At 33.2% G+C, this 26059-nt stretch overlaps 1 protein-coding gene, 1 long non-coding RNA gene and 1 other non-coding gene across 3 annotated transcripts in view; 1 reads left to right on the forward strand and 2 right to left on the reverse strand.

The window, feature by feature from the left end:
• Positions 1-7872, forward strand: LOC141407948 (uncharacterized). The gene is made up of 2 exons (XR_012419590.1): positions 1-89; positions 7195-7872. It is a non-coding gene; the product is annotated as an uncharacterized lncRNA (long non-coding RNA).
• LOC123567344 (U7 small nuclear RNA) lies at positions 1120-1181 on the reverse strand. Its single transcript, XR_006690260.1, has one exon. It is a non-coding gene; the product is annotated as a U7 small nuclear RNA (small nuclear RNA).
• Positions 7873-9254: 1382 nt separating the features above from the next.
• The window catches only part of SYCP2 (synaptonemal complex protein 2), a 54906-nt gene continuing 38101 nt past the window's right edge, over positions 9255-26059 (reverse strand). Inside the window, exons 25-40 of the mRNA XM_015430024.4 lie at positions 25757-25814; positions 25146-25314; positions 22887-22924; positions 22248-22418; positions 20696-20894; positions 19306-19511; positions 15262-15447; positions 14317-14407; positions 13894-14049; positions 13224-13360; positions 12023-12117; positions 11829-11928; positions 11401-11459; positions 11176-11254; positions 10990-11046; positions 9255-10036 (exon numbers count right to left, since the gene is read on the reverse strand). Of these exons, the coding sequence (XP_015285510.3) occupies positions 9959-10036; positions 10990-11046; positions 11176-11254; positions 11401-11459; positions 11829-11928; positions 12023-12117; positions 13224-13360; positions 13894-14049; positions 14317-14407; positions 15262-15447; positions 19306-19511; positions 20696-20894; positions 22248-22418; positions 22887-22924; positions 25146-25314; positions 25757-25814 (1879 nt within the window). The 3' untranslated portion in view covers positions 9255-9958. The remainder of the gene's footprint in view (positions 10037-10989; positions 11047-11175; positions 11255-11400; positions 11460-11828; positions 11929-12022; positions 12118-13223; positions 13361-13893; positions 14050-14316; positions 14408-15261; positions 15448-19305; positions 19512-20695; positions 20895-22247; positions 22419-22886; positions 22925-25145; positions 25315-25756; positions 25815-26059) is intronic.

The following is a 26059-nucleotide window of genomic DNA, read 5'->3' on the forward strand; positions in this document are numbered from 1 at the left end:
GTGTACTTCTGGGACAGTTACCACCTTACAGCTCTATTTGGTTGAGGACACGCAGTAAACCTACACCAGGGTGTTAGATTACAATCCAGGTAAGAAATTTAAGTCATTAGCTACCATGATCATTTATTTTTAATATGTTTAAAATAGAACAATAATTTTAGCTATATTAATTAATATACTCATTAGCCTCTGCTATGCAAAATTGATTTAAATTACTATTTCTGTGAAACAGTAAGATAAACTAAGGAAAAATTTTATAAGAACAGAGAGTTCTGATCTATAAGATTTCCCTTCTGAACTTGAAGTCTGCAAACTACAGCCCACAGACCAAATCTAGCCAGCCCCACTCGCCCCCCCACCACTGCCCTTTTAGTAGCCAGTAAGCTAAGAATGGTTTTTATATATTTAAATGGTTACAATTGAAATGATTATAATAAGCACTAACATGATACTCTGAAATTTGCCTTCTGGCCCACAAAGCCTACAACATTTTCTGTATAGCCCTTCAGGACAAACTTTGCTAGATCTTGCTCTGAACTTAAAAAATTTAAATAAACATATAATAGAACATTTTAGAAATGAATTACATAGTAATCAAATAGCTAAATTGTTTTTAAATAAGCTTAAACCCTTTTAACTTCAAATCTATTCCAAATTTCAACACTCATTATAAACCCAATTGTCTTTGTGTTTGACTGGTACAAAACGTACATCAAAGTAGGTAAATAAAGCCTCATCGTTATTAAAGCCAAGTGTTTCATTAATGTGACTTCCACTCCTCCAAGTTCCTTTTATTTAAAATTGTTGCTATCACAGTATAAGCTAAAAGTATATTATCTAAAATTCAAGATGGTATAACATATTGCTCTCACTCAACACATCTGTATTCCTAAAATGTTGTCAATTCAGAATATCTTCATGCACCTTTATTTATTTTAAATAGAAAAACTAAAGCTAACCATTACAAATACATTGTCTTAACAATGAAGTCTATGTATATTTGATTTGCCTATATGATTCCTCTAAGGGTCCAATGAAATGGAAATAAGTATGATTCTGCATGACTTCAAAAGCACATATATCCTCATTTTTAAGTAGGGAGTTCATCTCTGTTTTGAGTTGGGCGTTCTGGTGAAAACTGAAAAACCTGCTAGACATATTCTAAAAGAGCTGTAACACCATGGAAGGGTTCATTTATTACTCATTTCTGTATCTAGACCTGAGCTCAGTGCATATCTCATAATAGATGTTCAAATGGCTGGTTAATACTTTTTCAATTATAATGAAAATGCTGACACCATAAAGGACTTAAAAATTTTAGCAGACACATTAGTTCTCTTTGAACTTAGTAAATTCCTACTTAAAACTGCCATATTCATTAGTTTGTTCATTCACATTGTTGTAAGCCTACTTTTCCAGACACTCTTCTAAGTTCTGAAAATTGTGATGAATAAGACATACAAGTTTCCTACCCCTACAGAATTTACAGGAGTGGAGTTTGTGGAGGGAAGGCAGAAATAAATTTCAGATACCAAAAACTGCTATATGATAGAAATAGTAACATTAATTGGATGGTGAGGGAAGTGCTCTCTAAATAATTACCACTTAAATGGACATGTGAAAAACAGCAAGAGTTCCCAGGAAAATGGAATCTCAAAATCAAAGATTTAGAAAAAAGTAAGATTGTTCAAGTAATGCTTGAAGCATACTCAACAAGGGGGAAAGGAGTGAAAAATAAGGGTAGAGAGAGGCAGAGGTCAGCTCATGTGGGGCCTTCTAGGCCTTGATAGAAAGGATGGGTTTTAATAAGTTTTAATAACTAGATGAAATGCAGATTAATAAAATAAGGCATTTAAAGTAGTATAATTCTGTGGCATTTAGTACCTTCACAATGTTATGTAACTACCACATCACCTCTATCTAGTTCCAAAACATTTCATCACAACATAACTTTTAAGCAGTCACTCCCCATTCTTCCTTTCCCTCATCCCCTGGCAACCACTAATCTGCTTTCTTTCCCTGTAGATTTGCCTGTTCTGGGCATTTCATATAAATGAAATCCTAAAATATATGACCTTGTGTGTCTCGTTCTTTCACTTAGAATGTTTTTGAGGTTCATCCACATTGTAGCATGAATATATACTCCTTTCCTTTTATAGCTGAATAATATTCCACTGTATGGATATATACCACATTTTGTTTATTCATCATCAGTTGACAGCCATTTGTGTTGTTTCCACCTTTTGATTATTGTGAATAGTATTGTGAACATTCTCATCCGAGTGTTTGTTCAATCTGTTTTCAATTCTGCTATATTTTAGATATTTATCCCTGCCCAAATCTCATGTTGAATTGTAATACCCAATGCTGGAGGTGGGGCCTGGTAGGATTTGTCTGGGTCATGGGAGTGGATCCCTCATGGTTTAGTGCTGCCTTCACAATAGTGAGTTCTCACAAGATCTGGTCATTTAAAACTGTGTGGCACCTGCCCCTGCAACTCACTCTCTCGCTTGCTCCTGCTTTTGCCATGTGACTTGCCTGCTTCCTCTTTACCTTCCACCATGACTGTAAGCTTCCTGAGGCCTCCCTAGAAGCCAAGCAGGTGCCAGCACCTTGCTTCCTGTAAAGCCTGCAGAACTGTGAGCCAATTAAATCTCTCTTATTTATAAATTACCCAGTCTCAGATATTTCTTTATATCAATGTAAGAATGGACTAATACAGAAAGTTGGTACGGAGGAGTAGGACATTGCTATAAAGGTACCTGAAAACGTGGAAGGTTTGGAACTAGTTAAGAGATTAGAAGAGTGAGCAGCGCTCAGAAAAAGATAAGGGAAAGCTTACAGCTTCTTAGAGACTGGTTAAGTGGTTGCTACCACAATGCTGATAGTGATATGGACAGTGAAGTCTCGGCTGAAGAGGTCTCAGATGGAAACGAGGAACTTACAAGGAACTGGAGCAGAGGTCACACGTTATGCCTTAGCGAAGAACTTGGATGCATTCTGTTCTTGCCCTAGGGATCTGCGGAAGTTTGGGCTTGAGAATGATGACCTAAGGTATCTGGTTGAAGAAATTTCTAAGTAGCAAAGTGTTCAAGAAATGACGTGGCTGCTTCTAACAGCCTATTTTCCCGTATGGGACAAAGAAATGACTCAACATTGGAAATTATATTTAAACAGAAAATGGAGAGTAAAAGTTTTGAAAATTCGCAGCCTGGCTGTGTGGCAGAGAAAGAAAAAGCTATTTTGGAAGAGGAATTCAAGCAGGCTGTGGAGCAACCACTTACTAGAGATACTGGCATAACTAAAAGGGAACCAAGTGCTACTATCAGGACAATGGGGAAAAGGCCTCGAAGACATTTCAGAGAACTTTCATTGCAGCCCCTACCACCAGGGGCCCAGAGGCCTAGGACGGAAGAATGGTGTATGGGCCAGGCCCAGGACCCACTGTCCTGTGCAGCCTCAGGACACTGTTCCTTACATCCCTGCCTCCAGCTCCAGCCTCAGCTCAAAGGGCCCCAGATACTGCTTATGCCACCACTCTGGAGAGCACAAGTCGCCATAAACCTTGGTGGTTTCCACATGGTGTTAAGCCTACAGGTACACAGAGTGCAAGAGTGAATGAGGCTTGGTACCCTCCATCTAGATTTCAGAAGATGTATAAGAAGTGGGACATGGAGTTAAGAATTATTTTAGAACTTTAAGATTTAATGACTACCCTGCTAGGTTTGGGACTTGCATGGTGCCTGTTGCCCCTTTCTTTTGGCTGATTTCTCCCTTTTGGAATGGTAGTATTTACCCAATGCCTATACTCTCATTGTATCTTGGAAGTAAATAACTTGCCTTTGATGTTACAGGCTCATGGGTGGAAGGGATTTATTTGCCTTGTCTCAGATGAGACTTTGGACCTGGTACTTTTGAGTTGATGCTGGAATGAATTAAGACTTTGGGCGACTCTTGGGAAGGCATGGTTGTATATTACAACGTGAGACGGATATGAGATTTGGGAGGGGCCAGAAGTAGAATGATGTAGTTTGAGTATTTGATCCCACCAAATCTCATGTTGAATTATCATCCCCAATGTGGGAGGTAGGACCTGGTGGGAGGTGTTTGGGTGGTAGGGGCTGATCCCTCATTGCTTGATGCATCTTCAAAATAGTGAGTGAGCTCTCATGAGATCTGGTCATTAAAAGTGTGAGGCACCTCCTCCTCTCTCCTTGTCTCTCTTCTCTTGCTTTCACCATATAACATGCCTGCCTCCTCTTCACTTTCCCCCATAAGCTCTGTGAGGCCTCCCTTGAAGGTAAGCAGATGTCAGCATCATGCTTCCCATAAAGCCTGCAGAACTACAAGCCAATTAAGCATCTATTATGTATAAATTATGCTGTATCAGGTATTTTACAGCAATGCAAAAGCAGACTAATACAAATTCATTTCAGCATATACCTAATAGAATTGCTGGGTCATATGGTAACTCTTATGTTTAACTTTTTGAGGAACCAACCAAACTGTTTTCCACTGTGGCTGCATTCTTTTACATTGCCCTAGAAATGTCCAAGAGTTCCAATTTCTCCACATCCTCACCAACATTTATTGGTTTTTTTTGATTCTAGGTATCCAAGTGGGGATAAAGTGGCATTTCATTATGGTATTGATTTACATTCCCTAATGACTAATCATGCTGAGTATCTTTCTATGTGCTTACTGGCCATTTGTAGGTCTTCTCTGAAGAAATGCTTATTCAAGTCCTTTGGCCATTTGTATTTGGGTTGTGTTTTGTTGTTTGGTTGTAACACTTCTTTATATATTTTGAATAGTAGACTCTCAAAGATATTTGCAAATATTTTCTCCCATTATGTAGGGTGTCTTTCCACTTTTTGGGAGTGTCCTTTGATGCACAAAAGTTTTGAATTGTGCTGCAGTCCAATTTATCTAATGTTTCTTCCATTGCTTATATCTATCATATTTAAGAATGCACTGCAAGATCCAAGGTCATCAAGATTGACTCCTGCATTTTTTCCTGAGTTTCAGAGTTTTAGCTCTTACATTTAGGTCTCCATTAATTTTTGTATATGATATGAAGTAAGGTTCCATCCTCATTATATTGCATGTGTTTATCCAACTGTCCCAGAACAATTTAAGAAACTATACTTTCCCCCATGGAATGGTCTTATACCCTTGATGAAACTCAGGTGACCATAGATGGGTGAATTTATTTCTAGACACACGATTACATTCTGTTGGTCTACATGTCTATCATTATGCTACTACCACATGATTTCAATAATGTAGGTTTGTCATAAATTTTGAATTTGGGAAGTATGAGTTCTCTAACTTTATTCATTTAATTTTTTTGGTTATGCTGGGTCTCTTCCATTTTCATATGATTTTTAGGGTTAGCTTTTCCATTTCTGCAAGAAGGCCATTAGGAGTTTGATATGGATTGTATTAAATCTGTAGTCTACTTCAGGGAGTATTGCCATTTTAACATATCAAATCTTCCAATCCATGACCATGGATTACCTTTCCACTTATTTAGGCCATCTTTAATTTCTTGCAACCATGTTTGTAGTTTTCAGTCTTATACCTCCCTTGGTTAAATTTATTCCTAAGAATTTTAATCTTTTTGATGCTACTATAAAGGACATTGTTTTCTTAATTTCACTTTTGTATTGTTAATTTCTATTATATAGAAATACAACTGATTTTTCTGTTGATCTTGTATCTTGCAACTTTGCTGAATTTGTATTAGCTTCTAATGATTTTCTTGATTCTGCAGGATTTCTTATACATAAGATCAAATCACCTGTGAGAAGAAATAGTTTAGTTTCTCCCATTCCCATTTGGATATCTTTTTCTTTTTCTTGCATAATTTCTAGATCTAGCTAGAACTTCTAGTACAATATTGAATACAAGCAGTGAAAGCAGGCATCCCTGTCTTGTTCCTAGTCTTGGTAGGGCAGGGGGGCTTTTAGTCTTTCCCCATTGAGTATTATGTAAGCTATATGGTTTTCATTCATACTCTATCATGTTTTGGCATTTCTCTTCTATTTCCAGTTTTTTGAGTGTTATTATAAAAGGGTATTGGATTTTGTCAAATGCTTTTTGTGCATCAGTTCCAATAAGAATGTTTCTTTTTCGTCTCTCATTCTATTGATATGGTATATTACATTCATCTTCATATGTTGAGCCACCCATGCTTGGCTGGGATAAATCCATTTGGTCATGGTATGGAATGCTTTTAATGTGCAGCTAGATTTGGTTTGTTGAGGGTTTATGCATCTATATTCATAGAGAATATTTGTGTAATGACACCATTGTATGGTTTGATATTACAAGGTGATAGTGGCCTCATAAAATGAGTTTGGAATGTCCTCTCCTCTTCTGTTTTCTGAAAGAATTTAAGAAGGACTGGGCAGGGCATGGTGACTCATACCTGTAATTCCAGTTGGGAAGCCAAAGCAGGAGGACTGCTTGAGGCCAGGAGTTCAAGGCCAGCATAGGATACACACAGCAAGACCCCATTCTCTACAAAATATTAAATAGCTGAGCATAGTGGCACATTCCTAGAGTCCTAAGCTTACTTAGGAGGCTGAGGCAGGAAGATCACTTGAGCCCAGGAGTTTGAGGTTACAGTGAGCTAAGATCAGACCACCATATTCCAGTCTGGGTGACAGAGTGAGACTGTCTCTAAAAAAAAAAAAAAAAAAAAAAAGAACTGGCATTATTTAAATTATAGAATTCTTTGTTGGAAGGTTTTCAATTACTAATTCAACCTCTTTACATGTTATTGGTCTGTTGATAATTTTTATTTCTTCTTGAGTCAGTGTTGGTAATTTGTTTTTAGGAATTTATCGATGTCATCTAGGTTAACTAATTTATTGGCATATAATTGTTCATAGTAGTCTCCTAGAATCCTTTTTATTTCTGAAATTTCAGTAGTCATGTCCCTAACTTTCATTTCTCATATTAGTAATGTGAGTCTTCTGTTTAACTTAGTCAGTCTGCTAAAGGTTTATTTTCTTGATCTTTTCAGAGGACCAAATTTTGTTTTTATTGATTTTCTGTGTTGTTTTTCTATTCTGTTTATCTCTGATTTAGTCTTCATTATTTCATCGATTCTGACAGCTTTAAATTTTTCTAGTTCTTTAAGGTATGAAGTTATTGATTTGATACCTTTCTTCCTGTTTATTGTAGGTGCTTACAGCTATAAACATCCCTCTGAGCACTGCTTTCAACGGATCACATGTTTTGGTATGTTGCATTTTCATTTGCCAAAGTATTTTCTAATTTCCCTTATGAGTTGTCTTGACCCACTGGTTAAGAGTGTGTGTCACTGGAGAATTTTAGGTAAGGGAGTGACATGGTATGATTTATGCTTTAGCAAGACAATGTTGGCTGCTAAGTGAAAAAAGTATGGATGGGAAAGTATAAATGCTGAGAAGCCATTTAAGAGGCTGTTGAAATTGTCTATGTGAGAAATGATATCGACATTGTCACAGAGACAGTGGAAGTGGCAGAAAGTATTCACATGTGGGTCATATTTTGGCAGTAAAATCTATAGGAATTGTTGATCAATTTACTGTTTGTTAGGTTTTGGTTTGAATAGTTGGGTAGTTAAAAGTAATTTTATTGAGATAGGAAGACAAAGTTTACTTTTTCTTTGATGAAGAGAAAGAATGGTAAGTGAGACAAATCGAGTTGTTTTCAGAGTTTAGATTCTTATTCGAAGTATCAATACAGCAGTATTTATAATGTTCTGATGTCCAAAGTGAAGGTCAGAACTTTTATAAATTTGAGATCAACACAGAAATAGTTATTATATGGGACTAGATGAAATTACTGAAGGTGAAAGCACTGACTGAGGAAAAGAAAGACTAGGAACGAACCCAAGGAAAAGACATAGAAGAGTAGCAAATACGTGCCAACAGAGGGTTTTAAGTGTGAAATGCCACTGAGAGGCTAAGTAAAAAGAGATTAGATTTGGCAACATAAATGACTGTTGATTATAAAAGTAGTTTTGATGAAATAGTATGGGCAGAGCTGCATTGAGGAAACGAAGCAAAGAAGTTGAGATAGTAACCTGAGAAGATTACTCTGATATGTTCTCTGTAAAAATGAATGGATAATTATATGGGTAGGGTAGTAGTTTCAGGAGAACTCGATGTCAATGGAAGGCCTATTTATTTACTTATCTAATTAACACGGACTGTAAAAATCAGGAGAGGAAAATCAAAGAGACTGGGATTCAAAGCACTAGTAGGGTGATTGTTCTTAAATAAACAAATTTGCTATTGGACTGAAAGAGAAATCAGAAAATGCTGGTATTGATGCAGGAAACATGTTAGATTTTAGGGTAAAGATGAGAAAATGAGGTGAGACAACCAGCTCAAAGGTAAAGAATCAAGGAAAGAGATATTTATATGCAATAGTACTCTGGAAATGTGGTAAAGTCAATTAAAGAGAGCAAAGATTGTTGAGTACCCAATTTGAAGTACGTGGCCATAAATGTAAAGCCTGATTGTATTATTTTCTCCTGTGCTGTTCAATTGGTAGAATGACAGCTAAGAATTAGTGGATAAGGTTGACAGGAAGAGAAAGGGCAAGAGTATTATTTTGAACGATGGCATCTAGAATGGGTAAGGAAGGAAGGACAGACAAGAAGGTAACAGGCATAGGGAAAAGGTATAAATAGCTTGAGACTACTATACAAAGCAAGTTGGAAAGATAGGCTGGAGTGATAAGAATGTTGGAAATTGAGATTTAAAGGGGCACAATTGCTGGTAATGACAGGATTTTAGAAGAGTTGGAAAGAATAAAGAACCTGGGATGGATTACACATATAGTACAGTATTGAAATAAGTATGAGGTATGGGATTTAGGAGTCTTGGAAATTTGGCTGACGATGAGGTAAACAGGGTGATAAGACATGATGGAATTAGTCTCACAGGGCAACATGGATTTGCAAGTCCTGAGTGGTATTTAATATTATAACAGCTGTCACTCTCTTAAAATAGCAACCCCACTGCCCTATCAATAAATCTTAGCTGATGCTAATAATTGCATAAAGCTGACTAAAATGAGAGGGTTTTAAGAGGCCAGGTTTCCCACTGTATTTAATTACTGGTATTATTTTTGAATAATACTCTGCTACCATTAAGTAGACAAGGGATAGTAAGGCTACTTAGTATTACACTTTGGATCAAATAAATATCCTTCTTCAGATACCCAATGTTCACAAAATAGGAATATAATGATTTATATTTATTTAAGTGACATAAGCTTTTATTTCAACTTCATTAAAAGCAAATCAAATGTGTACTCATTTTTATAAATTAATCTAGCAAGATATTACAATGACTACTAGATTAAAAGTATTTGTCAAACAGCCTGCTTATGAAATAGGACTTCTATATTGAATTAACATATTTAGGCAACATAGTAGCTTTTTTAGGCCAGAGCCATAACCGAATAAATGTTTCCAACAGTGTGCTGAAAGTACTGATCTACCACTCAGGTATACATTTTAAATTAGGGACTTCCTCCCCCTTGTAAGTGTGGCTAAATTTTTATTAGTTGAATTCTAAGCTATTAAACATTTTAATTATATTCATCCCCAAACTGCATTGATTCAAAAACACATTTTATGTAATAATACATTTTACACAATAAAATTTAATTAAACTCATTTTATGAGCATAACTCAAAAAGTTTCTTGAAGCTTTCATCTCCAAAATTAAAAAATAATAGTGTATAGACAGAAGTCTTCTGGGCTTGGAGTCATGTTATAGTGGGTCTTTCTCATCCATTAAAAGACTTTTTTTTTTATTTTGAGGGTTCCTATAAAGGGTACACTTGCTTGGGTAACATGTATATTTTTCTCTTTGTAGGACTACTCTTATTTCCTCAGTTATACACAGATAAGAATAATTAGATAAAATATGTTGATAAAAACTAGATTTCACACATTAACATTTTTTTCATGAGACATGAATACTGACATCAGTTCTCTGCGTACATTAAGAAGCTCCTCTTCTAGCTATGGCCAAGAAAAAAAAAAAATCACACTTAGAAAAAAATTCAAGCTGTTATAAAACAACTTCTTTCATGAAGATATTGCATTCTAAGAGATCTATATCTCGATATCTACAGAATTCTGTGATCATTACTGATATTCGAGACAATCAGTTGAGAGAAGGCTCTAATCTTTTAAAGCCCCAAATTAATGAAACTTAGATTCAATTTTTAAAGGAAGAGAGTAAAATAAAAAGTCTAGAAAACAATTTCAACAAAGATCAACCTAGTTAAGTAGTTTCTTTTTTGCTTGAAGCTAAACTAGCTTAGCCACAACATCTTGATCCCGTACTATGTCAGCATATTGAGGTTCTATTAAAACACAATTTGTAAGCACATTAATATACTGTGTATACAAAGATCAGTGTACTTAAAAATGCCTTTCATCTTTGAGAAAACTCCAAAGACATTATCACTTAAAGCAGTACCTTTAGTCCCTTCCCAGGTCCATGTTCCACCCCAGAATGCAGCTGCTGGTCTGCTAGGCCGTTGGAAAGTAAACTAATTTTATCCTCAAATCTAAGTAAATGACATCTTGTCCAAAGAGACAATAATTCTTCTACTAAACTACAGACTTTTTGGGAGTTTTGTCCTGCCATATTTTCTCCTTCAGAAGACAGAGCAGGACAGAGGCCTGCTGCAGTACACAGTGTTTAGAAACTGCAAACAAGTCATTCTTTCAGCTAATTTTTCAATTTGCAAATTGATATTCTCTTTTATTCCTTAGGAGGGCCTGTTTAAATTACCCCTATTCTTTCATATAAATATGCTCCCATTATTTAAAGAACTAAAAGTAATTGGGCTAAAACTATCTTCTCTCAACCCAAAAAGAAAAAGACATAAAAGCAGAAACAAAAAAAATCAAAAACAAAAGTCATTAAAGTATGATTATTTCATTTTCAAACTTAGTTGACTTACCATGTCCTTAAGAAGCCTGTCTTGCAGCACTTTCATATCTTCTTTCATCAAACACATCTGTAAAAAAGTAAATATATTTCACCCAGGAAATTTACCATAAAAGTTTTCACAGCAAAGACAAAGTTAGATTAACAAATTCTTTTTGTAATCAAGAAAGGTTACCTATAAAAAGCATAAAATGTATACCTCAGATGTAAAAATAGTTTCTTCATTATCAGTAGTACAGAAGACACTTTTAGCCAATGAAGTTTTCAAAAGATGAAGCCTAACAAGTAAAATAATGAGAGTTAACTTTGTATTTATCAATAATTCAAATTAGAGTGCTATAATATAGTATTCATAAGTTTTCAATAGAAATTAATTTAAAAATCTAATTTCATAGATTATAGTCATTAAGAATGTCATACTAACCTCTGTTGTTCACTTTTTTGGTATACACTGAACTTCTGAAATATCTTTTCCCAAAAGTCCTACATTGTAAGGTATAAAATCCAGTTAAACTTTAATATTATTAAAAATTAAAATCCAACAGTAGAATTACTCTATTTCTATTATTACAAATTTAAACAAACAGTATGGCTATATGTTAAGAATATTCCAGATGTCACATGCTCTTTCAAATTAAAATAAAATTGAAAGTAAAATCTCTCAGGATTTCTCATTTATTATCAAAGATATTAATCATAAATTTAAGTTTGTACTTCAAAACTAAGATAAAACTAAATTATTTTCTGAACAAAAAGCTTTAGGATGTGCTCCCAAAAAAGAAAGTTTTTCCAAGTATAGCTCTTTAAAAACAAGGTTTTAAACTTATTTAAAAATTTTTAAAAGTAACAAACCACAAATTCCTTTTCCAAATCTTTTAAAGACTGTGAATCTTTTTCAAAATTCTCCAGCTCCTCTATGATAATGAATTGGAATTTATCAAGTTTTTTAATCCTATTACAGAAACAAAATGAGATTAATTTTAAAAACTGTAGCATTCAGAATATGTAGCATTCAAAAGTTTTCAGAACAGATTTGTATTACAGACCTAGAGTCCTGACTTTGATGATTCATTGTTCTCAGATGTTGTTGAGCTGTTTTCCAAGACTGCGTAGTAAAATAACTCAACATTTTATGTCGGATCTGAAAAATACTCATTTTAAACTTAAAATATCTTTACAAAATAACAATATAACCAAGACTACAGTAAGAGCAAATCATTTTCCATGAAATGTAAATTACTAAGAACTTGAAAAAGTGAAAAATTTAAAAACACAGTTATTTAAACTGAAGTGTTAATAGACACTGCTCTGAGTGAACTTATTTAACTCCATCAGTAAGTTTTTGACTAAGGGTTGAATTACTCCTCAACTGTTTTCATAAGAACACCATACTCTACAGTATTTATCAAAATGCTGATGGTCATAATTCTCTTCAAAGACACAGCCTAAAAGTCACACTCAGAATTTTTTAAAACCATTTTTTTTCACAAAAACATATATTCTAATATGTGTCTGTAGCTACATTTGAATATATAAGTCAAAGCTTCTCTATTCAGATTAGGTTGACCTTGGGCAAAAAAAAAAAAAAAGAGAAAAAACAAGCAAATTCTAATTTTAACCCTGAATATAGAAGAAAGGAAAGCAAGATTGCAGGGGCGGGGGGGTTGGGGTTGATAACCTGTGCCAAAAAAATCTTTTATTCAAAGGAGGGCATAAAAAGCTATCGATTCCAAATAGAGGCATGTGAAAGAGATAGGCAGAAAAATATTACCAATAATTAAAAATTGTTTTAAAAAGCATTTTTGCATTATCTCACTGGAACCTCAAAAACTAACACTACATAAGTATAATACAGAACTAGTAAAATGAAGTGAAATGGTATTTCTCTGACTGTAGCTGCTCATTCTTTATACTACACTATACTACCTTCATTAATGGTCACCTCCATGAGATAAAAAATGTCTTGAAAAGTGGCATGAAAAGAAAACCGTCCAGTAAAAAAAGAAAAATCATAGAAAAGCCAAAACATTAAATTGAAAAGGAAAATAGGACAAAAGAGAAAAAAGTAGTAGCAAAAGAAAGAATATGGATAATATACAGATTTTATCCCAATTATTCACATATAAGGAAGTTGGTTTCATGAATGGATATTTGTTGCCAAAGGATCCAACAAGCCAATGGTCTAGTCGAAAGTGTGGCATATTATTATATTATTGGGTATAAATAATAATTTAAAGAATAACTCACATTATTCCTTCTCTTAAATTCTGAATTGAGCCTCTCATAAGTCTCATAAGTCATCTCTATACCTGCAAATTCATTTTGCCAGGTCTCCCAAGGAATAGAAAAGTCATTTGTTGATAATGAAGATATACTTTCAGACACTAAAAAATAAAAACAATCTGCTGAAGTTAAAATATGCATTACTGTAAATTTAGCCTTGTAATTAGGTTAAGAACAAAATCTATCTTATTTTCTGAATCTATGTGAAACCTACGGATTATGAAATCAAAGGCAGAAGAGTTCCTTCTGTTTTATAAAACAAACTTTTTGGTATGGCTATTACAGCAGCAATGACTACTTTAAGCTGGAACATTTATGGATTATTTTTAACTGCTTTTTAACTAGTTCCACATTATTGTTAAGTATTTAATGAGGTACTAGCACATCAGTAAATTCATACTCTAGTAAAACCTAAATGTGATAAAGTGATAGAATGATAAGGGAGACCTATGGGTATATAAGACCCTTACTACAACAATTATTCATATAAATGTGAACTTTGCAATGAAGCATCATCCATCTTGGACATATCTGAAGTTGTCTTTACAAATTTGTTTTGTAAATAGACTCATTCAAAATATAAGAACCACCTTCCAAATAACTGCATTTTGATACAGGCTACTGATCTACCTACTTTTGTGGATATGATGATCTGCATCTTCAATTTTACACAGTTTTTTGGGAAGCAAGTTTGGTCTCCTTTCTCCTTTCTCTTCCATTTCTACTTCATTGGAATTACTCAGATTATCTTCTATGTATATCCGTTTGCGACTAAGATGTTGAGTGGGGCCTTAGGAACAGTTAAAGAAAGTTAAAAGTGCTACAATTTTCATTAAAAATACCTAATATTTTCTTGCTTTTATTTTTAAAAGCCTTTGTTTCCACTAAGTATTTTTATTATGTTTTAGGTAATTATGCATTCAATTCTACCTAGTTTATTTTCTTTTTCCATTAAGTTGAATAATGGTATGACTTAAAAATACATAATTTCTTTAGATGAAATGTCATGCAGCATTTCAGTAATCATTTTTTAAAAAGCAAGACTACGACTACAAACCTGATACATGAGTAGCATCACAGGGCATGTCAAACCACGTTTTCTCTCTTCCTTCACTAGACTTGGATAATGAAGATGCTGAATGACTTTCCTAAAATATGTATTAGAAATTAGAAAATAATTCTGTAAATATGTTTCGATTCACATTTCATCATCTTTCTCAAACCCAAAAGCCAATAATTTTAAATGCTGTCAATTATTTCTCAGATTGTTTCTATCCCTTCCTTTTCATCTCTAATATTACCATGTGTTAACCTTGATTCTAAGTTGACCTCAATCTTCTTGTAATAGCTGTGATGTAAGCCACTTTTTTTTCTATTCCTGCTTTTCATTTCTTTGAGTCAGGAAATGAGGAGCCACAGAAAACTAAAGTTTAAACTATTCTTCTTTCAAACCACATCTTTCACATCTAACCTTATGTTATACTATTTAAATATACAGGTTTTTTTACTTAGTAACCTTTACATAGGTTACTGATTTTTCTTCACTTAATCTACATATACCTACCCATCCACTTAGGTCTAGCTCAAATCCCAGCCCTCTCCAAGTTGTAAAATTCTGTCTTGATTTTCTATATTTTACAGGTTATTAAAATATTTTTATTGATGGATGGATGGGCTTTTATGGTGGCAGGAAGTTCAACCAAATACCTATATATTCATGAAACCAGAAAGTGCCAATTATAAATATGCAATCCGGAGTTCAGCAGTGATATCCTCACTATTTAAGACCTTACTACTCCCATTTTAAAAGTTTCAACTTTCTTCTATCAAAAAATATTTTTCTATGATCAAGCCATTCTATATACTTTGAAAATCAGATTTGCAGGTAATAACAGTTGAAAGGCATTAAAATATTATAATTACCACTAAAGGTCAGTAATCTGAGTCTTACAAGAACCATTGTAGTTTAAGGAAAATTTATAAGTTATAGTACCATACTTACCTCTCTTTTGCTTTGTATATAATTTTCATTGATATGTGGAGATTCAATTTCCATAAACCGTTTTTCTGAACTATAACTGCTTACGTCTGAATAGCTGTTACGGTTTTGTGTTTCTTGTGTAAGTACCAGAGAACTTTTTTTTTTTCTATTTACAATAGTATTACTCTTAGTTGGAGTATGTCTGGGCTATGAATGAAGACATACAAAAACCCAAAAGTAGTTACAAAATTGTTCAAAGCCCCCCCCCCAAAAAGAGTTGAACATAAACATAATAAAAAACATTAAAGCAAAACTTCAAAACTACCTAATTCCCTGCAAAAATTCAATTTCAATTCATAACTAAAAATAAAAAATCCTTAGGCAAGTAGATTATTACTTTGATGACCAAAACCTGTAGATAAGGATCCCTGCTAGTACAGTTTCTATGCTCCAGAGGTCAAAGTCACCTTAACAAGAACATGAATAAGAATTTTTTTTGCATTTTCTGTTCCAGTCTTCATGTGTAACAGTTTATACGGCTGTCTATACAGAAAAGCCAAGAGAATCTAGGCAATTACGATAAAATTCAGCAAGGTTGTTGGAGATAAAACAACCAATAGTTTTTCTATACAAAAATTTTAAAACTCAGAAAATATAATTTTAAAAAAAGGTCTGATTTTTTTAAATACAGCAAAAAGAAGACCCATAAGATTCTTAAGAATTAATCCAACAAGGTGCATAATTTCCTTTGTAGAAGACTTTGCCCAACTTTGTAGGAAATAAGATGAAAAACTGGAGAGATAAATGATGTTTACCTAAGAAAGATCAACATCAATATTGAAAAATGGCAATTATTCTCTTAGACAAATGAATTCTAAAATGTATATGAATCAGTAAAGGGCCAAAAGAATTCTGAAGAATGGTGGGGCAGGGGGTATGTGACACCCTATAAATGTAAAATGACCCTAATTAAAGCAATGGTGGCATTAGCACAGAGACAGATAAACAGGCCAGTAAACAGTAAAATCTAATAGTGCCAAATCCAGGCCCATGTGATCACCGGCCTATGACTAAATTAAGATTATTCCACTCCTGATGTTGCACTAATTTGATATCCATATGAAAAAGAAAGCCTGGAGAGACCCAAACCTAAAATTTAAAAATCAAAACTAATATTTTTATAAGAAAATATTTTTGTGACAATAGCTTAGGGGAAGATTTCTTGAACAACCCAAAAGATTGGTAAATTTGATTATATCCTATCTTTTGTCATAGGGAAGTTGTGTAATTAAGTGAAAATATACACAGTAGGAAAAGAATGTTTACATCATATACAACAAATAAAGAATATCCAGAATATATTAAGAACTCATACAAATTTGTAAGAAAAATCAAACAGTGCAATTTAAAAATAAGAAAACAGGGAATTCACAAAATGGCCAAAATCATGTGAAAATACTCATTGATGCCATGAGTCAGGAAAATGCCAATTAAAGACACAACTTTATGCTTACCAGACTGGCAAAAACAGAAACATCTGATAACACCTAGTTAGTTAAAACTGTAGAGAAATGAGCACTATCTCATAGTGTTGAGAGTGTAAGCAGGTTCAACTACTGCATAAAGCAAATTTCCAACACCTTATTAAGAGTTGACAGTAAAGGGGAAGCATGGGGGGAATGTCTCATGAGTGTCCAGCCAATGAATATAACTATTAAAATTCCATCTAATGCAGAGTAGCATCAAAGATGATGGGTGGGGATTACCTAGGTTTGGAGATTTTGCAAGGTGGCACACTGACGGGATTAAAGGATGTGGGGCAAATGAGAATGACAGAAACACTGGGATTGGTTCTAGGACCTCCTGTGGATATCAAAATCAGAAGATGTTCAAATCTGTGATACAAAATGGTTCAGTATTTGCATATAACCTATACACATCCTCCCATATACATAAGTAATCTCTAAATTACTTATGCTACCCTAATGCAATGTAAATACTCTTAAATAGTTGTTATATGTATTGTTTAGGAAATGGTGACAAGAAAAATAGTCTGTACGTGTTCAATATAGACACAGTTAAAAATATATAGTGTTGTCTGTGGTTGAAAATCCACAGATGTGGAACCCACAGATATGGAGGGCCGACTATATTGATAAAGGGTCACAGGAGAATTTGTGTGAATTTCACTAGTGTGAAAATGGGTTTCAAATTGTGGTCTGTAGAAACTCAGTTTTGAAAATATGCCATGGGGATTATTTGAGGGAAGGAGGTGAGGGAGACTAGGTAGATCTAGCGTTTAGATCTCCTACCTTGACTTTAAAACAGCCTAGTTTCACTTTTATCTGTCTGGCACACAATGGTCCCCCTTAGCTGCAGTTTTGCTTTCCATGGTTTCAATAACTCATGCTCAACCATAGCCCAAAAATATTAAATGAAAAATTCCAGAAATCATTTATAAGTTTCAAATTGTGCACCATTCTGTGTGGTGCCATGAAATCTCTGGCTGTCCTGCTGTCCTGCCTGGGATATGAAAATCATCACTTTGTCCAGCATATCTATGCTGTATATGCTACCTGCCTGTTAGTCAAATAATAGCCATCTCAGTTATCAGATTGACTGGAGATATTGCAGTGCTCAAGTAACCCTTATTTTACTAAATAATGGCCCCCAAAAGCAAGAGTAGTGATGCTGTATTGTTATAGTTGTTCTGTTTTGTCATTGTAATAACTTATAAATTGCATATTTATAAGTTAATGTATAAATTAAACAATCATAGGTATGTATGTATAGGAAAAAAAGATAGTATATATAGGGTTCAGTACTATCCTCCATTTCAGGTATCCATTGGGGGAGGGGTGTCTTGGAACATATTCCCTGAGAATAAGGGGTGATTACTATACAGAGTACAGATAAGAGTTTTGTAGTAGGAATGATCACTTCCTAAGAGATACTACTAATTGTTCTACACATTAGAACTACACACATTTTTTAGATCTGAATATGCTTATTCTTGCAATGCAGGTACTTCTTTCAGATTTCACCATAAAGTCTACGGCCTTTAATAACCTTTAGTTACAAAAATTACATGTTGACAAAGTAAATGGACAATTTAGTTGAAAACAGTGTAATTACAATATTTGGTTTAGGTGTTTATAAGGAAGTTTAACAGGTAAATGGTAGGAATATAAAAAGTAAATATATGTTGAAAAAAATTTCTTCATTCTTCCTCATCTATGTATCAAATTATATGTACCATTTCTTCTTAAAATATAGACCCTTCTGAAACCATGGATAGTATCTAACCCTATTATACTATGCACAAATTTCTTTTTCCTAATTTCATAGAAAGAAGATTCATTCTTACCATAGATCTTAGCAACTTTGACATACCTTATTTTTGGTTCCTTATTAAGCACAGACTATTCACCGTTTCACTTAAAGGAATATTTTATGGCTTTTCTTTGGCCCATCTGAATTGTCAGCATCAATACTCTTGCCCGTTGGCGGTATTGTTAGGTAAAATAAGGGTTACTTTAACACAAGCACTGCAATACATCTACAGTTGATCTGATCACCAAGATGGCTACTATGTGACTAACAGGCAGGTAGGGTATACAGCATGGATACACTGGACAAAGGGTTGATTCATGTCCCAGGAGGGACAGAATGGATGGCTCGAGATTTCATCACCCTATTCAGAATGGCACACAATGTTAAACATATGAATTGTTTATTTCTGCAATTTCTTATTTAATATTATCAGACCACAGTTGACTGTAGGTAACTGAAACCTCAAAAAGTGAAACCACAGATAATGAGAAACTACTGTACTCTCCTGCTACCACATTCTTCCTCCCGTATAGCTATATATTTATTTTTTGTTAGGTTCATCAAGACTGGCAACTATCTCTCTCTCTTGTTATTATGTCCCTCTCCCCCAAGACCCTAGACCAAACCCAAAACCTTAAATAGACAAGCAATGTGTATCCGATTAAGATAGGGAAAATGACTTACTACCTTCAGATATATCTGATAAAGAAAAATATATATATACATTCTCACCAAAAACAGTGGTCGTGGAATTGGTGAACAACTTTCACTTGCACACAGGTAGTTTTTCTCATTGTTTTTGGGTGACTTTATTGTACCTCCAACTCCACTGTTACTATTTAAGGATTCAAGTGATGAAGTTTTTGGATAAGGTGATATAGATTTTGTTATGCAGTCATAATCCTGAGTAAAATCCTTTTCTGTTATTTTCTCTACACCTACATTGCATCAAAAAACACAAGAAAACAGATGGCAAGCGCTATCATTGATGTCTGCTTTAGAAATAGCATGATTAACTTAAATTCTAAGAATATAAAGATTTGTCAAATCTTCAAGTCTTGGCTATAAAAAAGGATACCTTTTAAAAAAATTAAAATCAAGTTATATTTAAAATATTTATAAGACTGAAAAACAATAATGGCTGAATTTAAAATATACTTGTAACCACAAGAACTTTCAAAACATTTTCCAATAAAAATATCTACAGTATGACCTGAAATATAAGGATCAACCTAATTATTATCTTGAGTATTTTGACATCATAGCTGACAGTGTTGTATATTTTAATGTAACAAAGTTTTATCATTGAAAAAGAAATCATCTGCTCTACATCTTTCACATAAAAATTAGAAAATTTATTGCTGGAATAAATCTTAATATAAATAAATCCTCAGACAATTTTCAGATCAAATCAGGGCATGTACATCTGTCTTCTAAGTATGTGCTTATGTGAAATTTTATAGTGGTCCTTAGTACTGAGAACACAATAGCTACTTTAGAGGAAGCAGAAGTATACTAACTGATTTAAGTCTTGCATTTTAATTGAAATGATTAGCATTTAGAAATGCTTTAAAATGTCCTTGCAAGGAAACAAAAATGGTATAAAAAGGGCAAGCTTATACTTTCTATACTAGTAGGCATACACATATACCAGAGCTCCAAAGAATATGAATTTTTCTTTGCCAATTATTTAAAAGTAAAAGCAAAACCTCAACTGTATACAGTATTAATCCACTGTGGGTCCAAGATATTCCTTGGACTTTTGTCAATGAAATATAAATAGAAAAAACAGAATTATCCATAAATTCTCATGTTATTAAATATATATTGAGCTAAAAAAGCACATTAAAATTAAGTATTTAAGATTTCAAGTTATAATTTGTGACTAAATATTTTCCACATTAAAGCATTTGATCTTTAACTTCCTAACATGAAAAACTTCAGTATCCTAGTAGCATTGTTCCCATGTTATCAAAAGTCAAGTTACTAGCATTAACTAGCTTAACAATGAAGTTTTAAGTACTATAATCACCAATGCCCCTCAAAATTGTATTTTCCTATAATTAGAGTTATAGAAAACTACTGAATATTCAAGTTAAGAAAAAACGAAGTTATTACTGACCTCTCATTACTTCTATAGATGATGGACTGCCAGATAAAGATCTAGGAGATAAGTCAAGGCAATTATCTCGTATAGTATCTTTTAGTAGACATGAGTTTTTCCAGGGTTTTGATAGTTCCTTTTCTGTTTCAGCATGGAAGACTTTCTGTTGTTTCTTTGGTAGCTTTACGGTTTTCATTCTGGAACGGATATTCTCCTCCTAAATATATCAATAACTTTCAAATTATACTCAAGTACAAATATTTACACTTGGACACATAAAACAAATTATATTCAAATATTTATTAAAGGTTGTATATTACCACATACAGGTATAACAAGGACCTAGATATGAGTAGTGAAAGACTTTCTAATATACTAGAAGCCATAAGACAAATTCCCAGGAGAATATAATACATTTACTATAATAAATATCTTAAGAGATACAAATAGCCAGCCTTCTTTGAGGGTTCAAAGAAGATTAGCCCAGCTACTAGGCGGACTGAGGCAGGAGAATCGCTTGAACACTGGAGGCGGAGGTTGCAGTGAGCCAAGATCACACCACTGCACTCCAGCCCAGTGACAGAGCGAGGTTGTGTCTCAAAAAAAAAAAAAAAAAAAAAAAAAAAAAGTGATAGAAAATTAGGAAATCTTTAAAGTCTTTTGGGTAAGAGATAACAAGATTGCGAACAAGAAGAGATGGAAGTTTATGATGTTAAATCAGCACACTGTACTGGTCAGAAACCTATCTTTAGTGCCAGACTCTCTGGTTTCAAATCCTAGATCTACCACTTCCTAGCTGTGTGACCTTGAGCAAGCTCCTTCTCTCTGAGCCTCAATTTTCTCAGTTGTAAAATGGGATGACAGTAATAGTACTAATTACCTATAGTACTTACGAGATTTTAAGACATTAAATCTGTAAAGTGCTTAATATAGCAGCTGGCACATTGTAAGCACTACAAATATTTATATACTATACACATACACTATATGTGTATATGTACAGTGGTTACTATATATAGTGATATATATAAGTATATATATTTTTCCCATAATTGGAGTTACAGAAAACTATTGAATATTGATGAAAAAATGAAATTATACTGACATCTCATTACTTCTATAGATGATGGACTGCCAGACAAATAAATAACTTTGCTTTCAAGAACAGGTGACTGGGAAAGTGTCTGGACATTATGAGACATAAGGAAGAAGTCAGGGATGGTGACAGGTGAGCCAGTGTGTGAGAAGAACCTCAGACACCAATATTTTGCTTTCACTCAACAGATGGACAACTTCTCCATGCTATACTTTATTAAAGCCTAATTTTAGAAGATTAAGTACTTCTCCATTTCAAAGATACTATCATAAGGTTATAATTTCACTAGATGCAGACATCTGTTTTATACCAAAAATGCCAACTATTGCCTAAGGGCAAATTTCTAGAATTATTAAATTTTGTCACACAGGAAGTTAACTCTTAAGAAGTAACAAGATAAATTTGACATTTTTTACAAAAAGATATGTTTAATATTTTAAGAGGCTTTTAGAAATTAATCTGAACTGTATTTACCTTTACTAGCAAGTTCTCTTTAAATGAATGTGAAAATTCTTGTTCACACTCTGATTCTGAATTTGAGAGATCTTTATAATTTTTTTTTGTTTTGGTTGCTTTTCGTGGAAGTCTGATTCTTCCTTCCGGAACTGTCTTGTCCATCTTTTTGGTGATATTTTTACTGGGTATCTTTAGGAAAAAAATTCCTGAATATTATTAGATCAATATTTGAGGCACAAGAAATACAAACAATTTGCTATAAAATTGGCACTGTGACAAGCTTTACGTAAAATATTTGTAAGATTGATTTTTGATTAACATACTTTAAATTAATGGATTTTATCTTCCCATTCCAGTTACCTTCTTTACCATGCTCTGTATCCCTACCATTAAATCCCTGAGAAGCCTGATATATACTATCTAACTGAAGTAAAAGAGATTTAAAAAAATATCTAAAAGCACAGAATAAAATGGAGTCAAATAAAGGCCAATGTGATTTAAAAAGAAACAAGTCAGGAGAAAGGGTGCAAAAGGAGGAACAAGTACATAACACACATAACTGATAACAAGAATAAAATTATGAGATGATGAATTATTTTCATATGACAAGAAAAAGTAATTGTAAAGGGATGTTTGAACACAAATTTCTTGGCTTACCATTTTAGAGCTTGGTTGTCCCTTTTCCAAGGATGATCCTGCAATTCAGAAAAATAAGGTTAAATTTTCACAATAGATAAGAATGGGCATTAAATTTATGAGAACATCATTTCAGCATATTTAAATTAAAATAACAAAAAACAGTAAGTTTTTAAAGCATTTGTTAGCATTTAATAAATGAACCTCCATGTGGCTTCAGGCCACATGGTGTCATGTCAGCCCTCCTGACACCGTAATCTTCTCCTCACCGTAATCTTCTCCTCACCCCTTCTGCTGAAGAATCTGGCCTTACAATGATACACTACTTTGGAAGCTTTTCCTTTCCCAGAACTTTTTAGTAGCCCAACTGTACCACATCTCTGATTGGCACCATCTTTAAACTCATCCAAAAATGTAATTTTCAAGAATTGATAACTTTTACTGTATAGTGTTTGGTATGATATGAATTGCCAGTTTTCCTCCCACTCCTTTATTTTATAGAACTTTTTAAACATATAAGAGAGTATGTCAACATAAGTTATAAAGTTAACACCTATAGATCTACCACTCAATTTAAGAACCAGATTGTGGATAATGCTGAATCTACTTACGTATGCTCTCTTATACCATCCTCCGTATCCCTTCTGCTAAAAGGTAATTACTGTCCTGAAATCTGCAGGTCTTAGTTACTTGCTTTAAAAACAAGCGTTATTACAGATATATATCTCTAAACAATATAATGAGATTTATAAAATATCACATCCTGTATAATATCCTATGATTTATTTTCCATACATCACTATGTTAATAAGATTTATCCATATTATTGATAGCAGCTTTAGTCCCACTTCCCTTTTTTGCCTTTCAAGTATCTTTCCAAATAGTCTCTGAAACCTAAGAAATGAGATTATCCAAGCAAAGGAAGCAAAGCTGTTTTGGAAGAAAGGTCCTCTAATCTTGGCAATAAGTCAATTCAAACACATTAACTTGTAGTTGTTCAATAATTTAAACAAAAGAATTCATACAGAATTTCAATTTCATAAATAGTGATGACAGTATTCTAACCTCTAACGTCTTCCTGAGATCTCTAATCTTCTACTTTATGTTATAAATGTTTTTATTTGTACATCTTCCCACTAGACTCTATGGTCCCTGAGGGCATGTGAGTCTTATTATATTTCTCTTTGGCTGCTTCAAGGTTCAGACTACGATGCAATCTAGCCTCACCTTTCACCATTTTCCCACAAATATGATCTATGTACCAAATACCTTAATACTGCATTCCCTGATTATACTATGCTATTCCATACTTCTCTCCCTTTTATATATGATAATTCTGCTGCTTTACTTCCTCATGTATCTGGTGACCCCTCACCTAAATTTCAAGACTCAGCTTCATTTCTAAACACATGCCAAAATTCACTTCTACTTTTAGGTAACTATTGGTTATTTTTAATCCTGGAATAAAATAAAAGCTGATGCCTTTAAAATAAATATACATTTAATTGAAAATCACAGAGTTAAGTCTTCTTTTAAAAATGCAACATATAAAATCTTTGTTTTAGCAAACATTGAAATTGATGTTCAGCTGTGAAAATGGTAATTCTCTCTAGCCAAAACTTATACCTGAAACTCATACCAACTACTTCAAGAGATTCACTATCACAAAGACAAAGCAGAAACCACTTTCTAGGAAAATACTTTGTGGAAAACTTAGGCAAAAAAAAAAAAAAAAATCTGGAAGAAAATTGTTTGCCTTTTGATATATTTTTTGTGTCTATATAAATTCCTTAAAAAGGATGCATGTTGGGTGCAGCAAGAAGATGGGATATTTAGTAAAAAAATATATACACACACATATAAATACATATATTTTATACACAAACACATAAATGTAAATACATGTAAATATATATAGGTTAGTGTCAAAGTTCAAGCCTTGATCTTAAAGGTGTTGAGTTCATCAGTAATTGGTATATTATTCACAATAATTAGCTAAATAACTGGATAATACTGGGCCATGAATAGACAAGTGATGAGAATCATGAGCCAAGGATCATGATAAATCATAATTTGTGTTCCTAAGGTCCTATTAAAAATAAAATTTAAATATAACCATATTACCAATAAAACAAAAACCATAAAAATTGTAGTTTTGTCCTATCCATGAAAGTATGTAGTAATGAAGTCTAAATAAAATAAGCTTATATAAAGCATTTTAAATAATTGAAATAAATTGTAAAATCATTTGCAACATTTCTCCAAAAGATAATTTCTTACTTGATTTTCCACTTTTATGATTCTTCACATTTTTATTTCTGCTATAGTCTATTAGCTGTGGTTTTGATTTGGGTTCTCTTAGCCAGCTAATATCAGTCTTGCTGTCATCACATCTGTACTCTGTTTCAGTATCACTAAATAGATTTTTCTTTTGATGATTTGTTATAATCTATAAAAAAAGTTTGAAATGCATGAAGAAATACTACATCTCATTATATCATGCAAGGTAAGTTAAACCAAAACAACAACAACAAAAAACAATATCCTAATTTAGGATGGCATTAATAACCTATCCAAGAAAGTCGCTTGAAAAACCAGATCAGATAGTGATACTTGCATTTTGGTGTTGATGTTGTTAATTCAAAGTTAAAACAACTTATTTCCAGAGAGATATAACCTAATAGTACACATAGAAAAAAAACTAAACTTGTCATTTCATTAGATGATTACAAACAGCTGAAAGACAATAAGAAAATTCATAATAGGAATGTGGATAGTTGCATAAATAAAACAATCAAAATATTTTTGTTTTCTTGTTTTTGATGATCTTTAACATTAAAAATTAAGAGAAATACTATTTCTAATAGACATATTGAGATATTATAACTTACTTTTTTATCTTTTGTTTTGACAGAAGATTTAAGTTCATCATGATTCCTTGGACCTACCCTTAAATAAAAATATGTATTAATTAAAAATTACCCTTCATACTTGTTTTCTTAAGGTAACACACAATGGACAATTAGACCTGAGTTTTCAGTCTTAACTCTTTCACTAATTAGCTATATTATTCTGGCCAAGCCAATTATCCTCTCTGACCTCAGTTATAAAATAACTATGTTAGATTAAAGAATTACTAAGTCTTTTCAGCTTCATGATCTAGGATATACAACTAATATTCAAAGTGATGATAA

The sequence above is a fragment of the Macaca fascicularis genome, chromosome 10, assembly GCF_037993035.2.
Source record: "Macaca fascicularis isolate 582-1 chromosome 10, T2T-MFA8v1.1".
NCBI classification, from domain to species: Eukaryota; Metazoa; Chordata; class Mammalia; order Primates; family Cercopithecidae; genus Macaca; species Macaca fascicularis.